Source organism: Aplysia californica, unplaced genomic scaffold, assembly GCF_000002075.1.
Source record: "Aplysia californica isolate F4 #8 unplaced genomic scaffold, AplCal3.0 scaffold00510, whole genome shotgun sequence".
In the NCBI taxonomy this organism is placed as follows: Eukaryota; Metazoa; Mollusca; class Gastropoda; order Aplysiida; family Aplysiidae; genus Aplysia; species Aplysia californica.
The window spans coordinates 129,539-137,238 of NW_004797780.1; the positions used below are offsets into that span (position 1 = coordinate 129,539).

General features: G+C 38.6%; 1 protein-coding gene across 1 annotated transcript in view; it reads left to right on the forward strand.

Annotated features, from left to right (window-relative positions):
- Positions 1-6,600, forward strand: part of LOC101863462 (elongator complex protein 2) — a gene marked incomplete in the record, with an annotated part of 25,541 nt that extends 18,941 nt beyond the window's left edge. Inside the window, 5 exon segments of the mRNA XM_035971805.1 lie at positions 197-368; positions 1,334-1,458; positions 2,697-2,827; positions 4,561-4,677; positions 5,605-6,600. Coding sequence (XP_035827698.1) covers positions 197-368; positions 1,334-1,458; positions 2,697-2,827; positions 4,561-4,677; positions 5,605-5,764 — 705 coding nt within the window.
- Between the last annotated feature and the right edge of the window lie 1,100 nt (positions 6,601-7,700).

The following is a 7,700-nucleotide window of genomic DNA, read 5'->3' on the forward strand; positions in this document are numbered from 1 at the left end:
TCTCTCTCTCGTTTCTGTCTTTCTATCTTACTCTTGACCTGCACTAAATGACATGTCATATTGATGTGCCTCTCTTTAGACACACACTTGAAATGACTACTCTGTTAGTTTGTCCAAAATTTCGCATGGTGAGTCATTTCTCTCTTCTTTTATTATTTTTTAATTTTTATTTTATTATATATTTTTTTGCATCCAGGCTGCAAAAGCGGAGGTGGCCAATATTTTACTGTGGGACACAGAGACAAAGAGGCAGGTGGCGTCCCTTGCAGGCTGCAGCTTGACGGTGACTCAGATGGCGTTCAGTCACAGCGGGGACTTTCTGCTGGCTGTCTCCCGGGACCGCACCTGGGCCTTGTATCACAAGACAGGTGGGTGTTATGGATCAATATTGTCAACATGAAATAGTCAAATCAAAGCAGGTGGTTGGCGGGTGCTCTGGTGTGGTTTGCTCCTTCTTTTCTATCAAACATCTTCTATCGTCCTTATGTCTTCCCCTTTTTATTTGTGTTTGTTACTTTCTTATAAGACCTCTAATTTTATATGTTGTAGAACCTAATTGTGTTGCAAAAGCTGTAAAACTCTTACTAAAACAAAAATAAAACAGTCAAGAACAGTAGTCTTAAAGACTTTGTCGCCCGTGCTGCAGCTCTATTTGTACTTTATGGGTTATGGGTGGTAGGTCCTACTTCTATAATTTTGCTCTGCTTTCTTCTATCTGCCTGTTTTGCTTTTTCTTAGGAGTAAATAACTTACCTATTCGATATACTTTCCTTTACTCCGTCTAAATCTTTATGGGCACTCTTTGTCATAATAATATGTGAAGAATTGTTTTCCTGCTTTCTGCTTTAACCGTTAATGGATACTTTGAGGACATAGTACAACAGGTGTTTGAATCGTTTGGATGTCAACTGCATAACACAATTTCAATACATATTTTTTTTTTTTTTTACTCAAAGAAGTAATGACATCATAATCATACAGTTTGGAGTTCAATGACTTCAGTACTCCGGAACAGGAAAAATGTCCCACAGGGTATTTGAACGACTGTTTTGTAGTGATTATTTATTGCTTCATATTTATATACTTCGTGAAATACATACTTTTTTTGCAGGTGGTTGGCGGGTGGTCTGATGTGGTTTGCTTCTTCTTTCCTATCAAACGTCTGTCATTGTTATCTCTCCCACTTCGGTTTTTTTTCAATTGTGGTTTTTGTTATTCTTTTGTAACACCTCTATTCTTCAGCAAATATATGGCTTAATTATATTGCAAGTGTTGTAAAAATTTTACTAAATCAAACAAAATATTTATTTTTTTGTGTGTGTCTTACTTTCAGACAGTGGACAGTATGTTCTCAGAGCAAGCGTTGATAAGAAGACTTCCGCTCACTCCAGGATCATCTGGTCTTGTGCCTGGTCCCATGATGACAAATATTTTTTCACAGCATCAAGAGATAAGAAGGTAAAGGAGTATTTTAGGAAGGATTTACTTTTTATTGTTCAAGCAGAAGACAGTTCATAACATACAGTCAAACCTGCTCTAACAGCCACCTGTATAACACAATCAAATGTACGAATGACCACTTCTCAATTCCCTTCTTGCGTATTTTTTACAATTGAATGGCACTATGTAAGATGGCCATATGTCTGATACGGCCACTTTTCTCCTTGACAAAAGGTGGCCATCTTATACAGTTTTGACTGTATTCATGTTTTACCTGAAGTGAATTTGTATTCTTTGCATATGAGCAAATCTTGGAGATATTTCAGTCATTCTGCATATGAAACATAGGGTTGAAGTGTATCGGAGAAGCATTTAATTTCATCAATGAAATATTTTCTCATATGGGGGATAGTGATTTGATGAATGTCAGTTTTTGATGTTAGAAGTGGGTTATGGGCTGACTTGAAAACTTCCCTGTCCTTTATATGTATTGTTTCATCAGGCTTTATTGTGGAATAAATACTGAAATTATTGTTTCAACATCAACATAAAAAGAGAAGCCCGCACAGCTGTGCACATCCACAAGTGGAAGTTAAGCTTTTGAATGTCCAAAATGTGGTAAGCTTTTCTCTGCCAGAATTTGTCTCATCAGCCACAGCAGAAGCCACAAGTCATCTCAACCTTTAAATTCTTCAAATTCTTCTATTTCACTTGAGAAGTATTCTCCTATGCAGATGTATTGGTCATCATTAGAGGTTGACGGACGAGCATGGTGAAATCAGGCACTCGTAAAAATAATCAAAGTGAAGAGACTGGTATTTTTTCACAGGTTTTGTGAATTTTTATCGGATTTTTGTTTTTTGGCTCAACACCTTTCATGCCTATTAAAGAACACATTTCTGTGTGGATTTTACTGAAAATCGTTGATTGAAGGCACAAAAAATGTAAATTTTCAGTTTCCACAGACTCTCAAGCTAAGGAAATAACTCATCTTTGGCGGCCATTTTCTCAATAATTTTATCTCTAAAACCAGGTGACCCCCACCTCCTTCTTTCACAAATATCTCGACTTCTATTCAAGACAAATGGATATTTTTTTCATCCAAAGCAAGACAAATGAACAAGCTTTAAGATGATACCAATACCTCCACATTTCCACAAATTGACGAGAGCCTGATTCCACCTCGTCATGACACATTATTATCATAAAAAACAAGAGTTCATAGTAAGAAATATATCTGTAACTTTTTCCTCTAGGTTATGGCCTGGTCTGTGGCATCCGTCACATCTAGTTCCTGTTCTGGCCCTCCTGCTCCGGTCATGTCTCAGACGCTCCCAGACTCTGTAACAGCCATTGCAGCCGCACCTGTGCCAGTCCAGGGAAAAAGGTAATTATGTAGATATCTACATACACTGTAATGGCTTTATACGGCTCATCACCATTGCTGCCCTTCTCACCCTAAATCAGGATATAGGCCATGGACAAACATTTTTTAATTGGACTAGTTGGCCAATCAACTGTAACAGTAGCAACGACGGGGTTCAGTCTGAATTGTTGTAGAGTTGATATAGTCCAGTTTTTCACGTTTCCTCAATGCGTACAGTCAAGACCTCATTATATCGCAAACCTTGGGACGAGCGAGAGCGTGAATTTGGCTGTACAGCTGGGCTGGCGGTATAATGGTGTTCTAATCTGTCCTCTGTTATATATCTCCAACTGCCCAATGTCTGCTGTGTGATCTGTGTTTGAAAAGTGTGTCTTTTTTTTTTTTGATGAATTACATGTATTTAGCACTAAGTCTCTCTCTCTCTCTCTCTCTCTCTCTCTCTCTCTCTCTCTCTCTCTCTCTCTCTCTCTCTCTCTCTCTCTCTCTCTCTCTCTCTCTCTCTCTCTCTGTCTCTCTCTCTCTCTCTCTCTCTCTCTCCCCCCCCCCCTCCCTCCCTCCCTCTCTCTCTCTCTCTCTCTCTCTCTCTCTCTCTCTCTCTCTCTCTCTCTCTCTCTCTCTCTCTCTCTCTCTCTCTCTCTCTCTCTCTTCTGTTTGTTTGTGTGTGTACAAATTCAAACTCAACAGAACTTTGCATAAATTCAAATTGAAAATATCTGCTGGATCAGAAGTTAAGCTATGTGTGTCAACATCTTTGTGGACGTACAGTTGTTTTTTTACCTTTGCCCGTCAGTCCTCTGGCTTCCTCAGACCTGGCCTGGCACATAGTCTTGGGCTTAACTCCTCACAAAATAGAGAAGCCTTGGGATGCCAGCCATGATTTCATGAGGCTGATATCTGGCGATAGTTCTGTGCGGCGTATTTAGTGTGTACCTCTGGCAGTCAGTTCATTTGCGGAATGGCAGGGAAAATTTACTTAGTTTTATAAGGACTGCACAACTTAGTCAGATGGTAGATAATGATGGAAAGGCACACTTACTATGTTTATATAGGCATCCCTACTTTGGCAAAACCTGATAGTAAGTAGGGCTGGCAGTATAACTGTAAGGGGGAGGGGAGGTGTTATAACGAGGTTTGATTGTGTTTAAAGCTTCTGTTTGCTCAGAAGCCTCTCGTGACAGGGTTTGTTATGGGGTGGCATTTTTTTGTTGTTGTTTTGTTTTTTTGTGTTGTTTTTTTTTTTGGGGGGGGGGGGGTCTTTTAGATATTACATTCTACAAGTATAACATGAGCTGGTTGCTTTGGGTGCACCTAAGAAGGTCCATACACCCTCCCTTTAGCTTAATGTTTTCAAGATGTACTGCCTTTATATGAGTCATAATTTGGGTTTTTACCTTTCAGGATATCTTCCTTGTCTTTGGTTTGTTGCTCAATGTTGTCCCTTTATCAGTATAGCAGACTTTTTCTTCTTCTTTTTTTTTTTTTTTTTTTTTTTTTTTTTTTTTTTAGGTATCATCAGTATAGTAGAATTTATTCTTTATCAATTTTTGAAGCAATGCCTGTCTGTCTCTGTATTATAATAATAACAATATAATAGGCAACAAGTGTCTCTCCTCTTTCAACTTTCATTTTATCCCTCAGTAATTTTACTTTCAGTTTGCTTTCTCTTAGCGCTGTAGAAGTGTACATAAGTATATTATAGTACTTATATAACTTATCCTTTTTGATTTCCCAAGGTATCTGTTGGCAGCTGGGCTGGACACTGGTCACGTCTCACTCCATCTGTGGTCTGATCCTGATGTCTGTGATAAAAACTGTGATTTGTGGAGCACTGTAAAAACGCTGAGTCAAAGGTAAGTTGGTCGGCATTCATTTATAAACAAGATAGATTGATGTGTTGTCTTAGCTCGTGTTTTAAGCTGATTGTTTTCAGGAAAGGGCCTTGGAAAAAATATGTCTGTTTTGTCTCTTAAGTTGTTTTCACTATTTTCTTTGTATTGGCATCAAGAGGGTTTAAGGGTTAAAAAGGGTTTGAAATGGGTTTCTTTTGCATGTCTTTATTCAAAAGGGGGGAGGGGCGTTGTATACATTATTCTTGTTTGGTGTTGGGGATACACTTAATAACTCTTTCTTTCAATGCTTATTCCTGTGTGATAATTATACTTCTGTTAGTCTCTAAACATTTGAATAAATGGTGATTTAATGTTTTGAAATGTTCAATAAATTTGGATTCATGGGTGGGTGGTGGGTGCTATGGTGTGGTTTGCTCCTTCTTTCCTAACAGACATCTACCGTCCTTATCTCCCCTTTTCTTTTTTATGTTTGTTACTCTCTTGTAACACCTCTAATCTTCTGGCGCTCACATGACCTTATACAGTTGCGAGCGCCTTAAAACTTCTACTAAAACAAAGACATCTGTCATCCTTATCTCTCGTCCTCCTTTTGTTTGTAAGTTACACTCTAGTAACACCTCTAATCTTCGGCGCTTATATGACCTGGTTATGTTGCAAACACCGTAAAAATCCTACTAAAACTAAAAAGCTTTGGATTCTCCTTTAATCCACGCAATGTCCTCAGAATTATGTCACTTCTGATACTCTTTGTGAAGTTATTGCATAGATTATGACTTTTCTTTTGAAGTATTGACCAGAAAATACACATTCTCAAATTAAATATGCCCAGTCTTGAAATCATGTTTATGTCCACCACACAATATTTTTTTGCTTTTTGGAAAAAAAGTGAAGAGATTAAATAAATGTTTTCTGTGTCTTCTCTTACAGTGAAGCCCATCACAAGACAGTAACCCGACTGGCTTTCCGCCCGCGACCGGGTCGTTTGGGCCTTACGAATAGTGAGGAGAATATCCAGTCACTGGAGCTGGCTTCTTGCGGAGCAGATCACGCCGTGCGAGTTTATGACATTAACACAACCCATTTGTGACACTTCAGGAGTTTTGTTGCTAGAACAAATGTAATGTAATTGCAATCAAGGGGGAAAAAACCTAGTGGCTTAGCCGTGGCATGGCCATGTGTTGGTTCAAACATGTTAATGATCGGTCAAATTTCTGCTTTGGTCATGTCTATATAACCGTGTGGAAGGTCCCCATACATCAATTGGAACACAAAAAGGTCTATTTGATTATGTGTATTCTAGGTGTGCTCGGTTATATATATGTGGGCTAAACACATCACCGCCCTTCAAGCTACATTCAACAACCATAGGTAGGCTCTCACTGTGAAGAAAAAATTCCATCTTTCCGGGTGGCCAACACTTAAATATCCCTTGCCACAATGGAATCATTGATGTATAGCTTCAGCGCTTTGAGATAGTCAAATCCGACCAATGTAAACCATTCACTGTTTTGCCTGGGGTTTTAAGATAGACTATCTCAGATTATATACCATTGTAGATTTTCAGGATACTCACTGACTTCTCTAATTTATCCGTCAAAGCTGTAGTGACCAAAACCAGCTCTACGTACATGTTGCTGTTGATGGATAAGCTGGTGGTTGGACGACTCAGCTGGTATAATACTATACTGCCTTCCTATCTTTTTTAATATTTTGTTCTGTTTTCTTCCTTTTCCCAAGCACTAGCTTATGATTATTGTGTCGATGTGCCTCCTATCAATGAAACCATTCTAACATCTGACACCATTGGGGGAGATGGTATTGTTTTCCTTGCTCATGAAACCACAGAAGTTCTGAGTGTCAGTTGGAGAATGGGGAGATGTTTCATTTTGAAATGTACAAATAAATGAATTATGTTGAAATTTGTATGCCTGTGCTGAGTTTGTTCATTTGAATTATGATGTAGAAGTAATTCTTGCAAGTTCCATACCCCAGTTCAAATGGCATTAATTTTATTTACTAATTATCAGTAATCAAACAATGGTGTATGTTCCTAAAAAAAATAATCACTTTATCAAAATACTTTTTGGTCAATCAAAGATTCGACTAAGCAGCTGTCTCTTAACTTGTAGCTGAATCATGATGCATTTTCAGCAATGTAGGTGATACCCTCAGATTTCAGTTATCAAAACAAAACTGTCTGGGTCTTACTCAGTATCTGAGATGTGATATCAGGACAGGTGTTGATGTCGAGCGTACTTTGGATTAGGGACATCTTTCAGCTTTCAAAAAGCGAATTACTTTGGTACTTTTTTAATACAAAAAGTATGCGTGTACATGTTTAGAGATTATTGTTTGAAAATTGGCATCTGTACAGTCTAGCCTGCTCTAACAGCTACCTGTATAAGACAGTCGCTCTAATGGCCACTTCCCATTTCCCACACTGGGTTTCTTTTTACATTATAATAACACTGTAAGATGGTCACTTTTCTGAGACGGCCACTTTTCTCCTTGACATTGGGTGGCCATCTTAGACAATTCTGACTGTATTTCCGTCGTCTTTTTTCTGGAAGAGGGGGGCTGGTGTCCCACTCCACTCAGTTTGGGCTTTACAGACAAGCAGGGTGGAAGCAAATGGTGTAAATTATGTTAATAATGGTGTAACACATTTACAAATGTAAGGAAGGTAACAAGTGTCTCTCCTCTTCAATTTTCATTTTATTCCTCAGTTATTTTACTTTCAGTTTGCTTTCTCTTCACTCTGTAGAAATATTTATGGTCGCTTTTAAGCACAAGGGAGCTATCCCGAAAAACGCTGTTTTGAGAAAATCGAAGGTAAACTTTTTGCCCCTTGTTCAGTTTCTTTACAAGACAAGAAGAGTTTTCTCTATGACCAAACAAACATACTCACCGCTGAAACCAAACTTCTCCTTTAGGTAGGGCAATGCCCACTTTTGGAGTACGTTAAGATTTCTGGAAACCCCCAAAATCTGGGTTAGCCCGCTTGTCCTTAAAAACGACCCTAT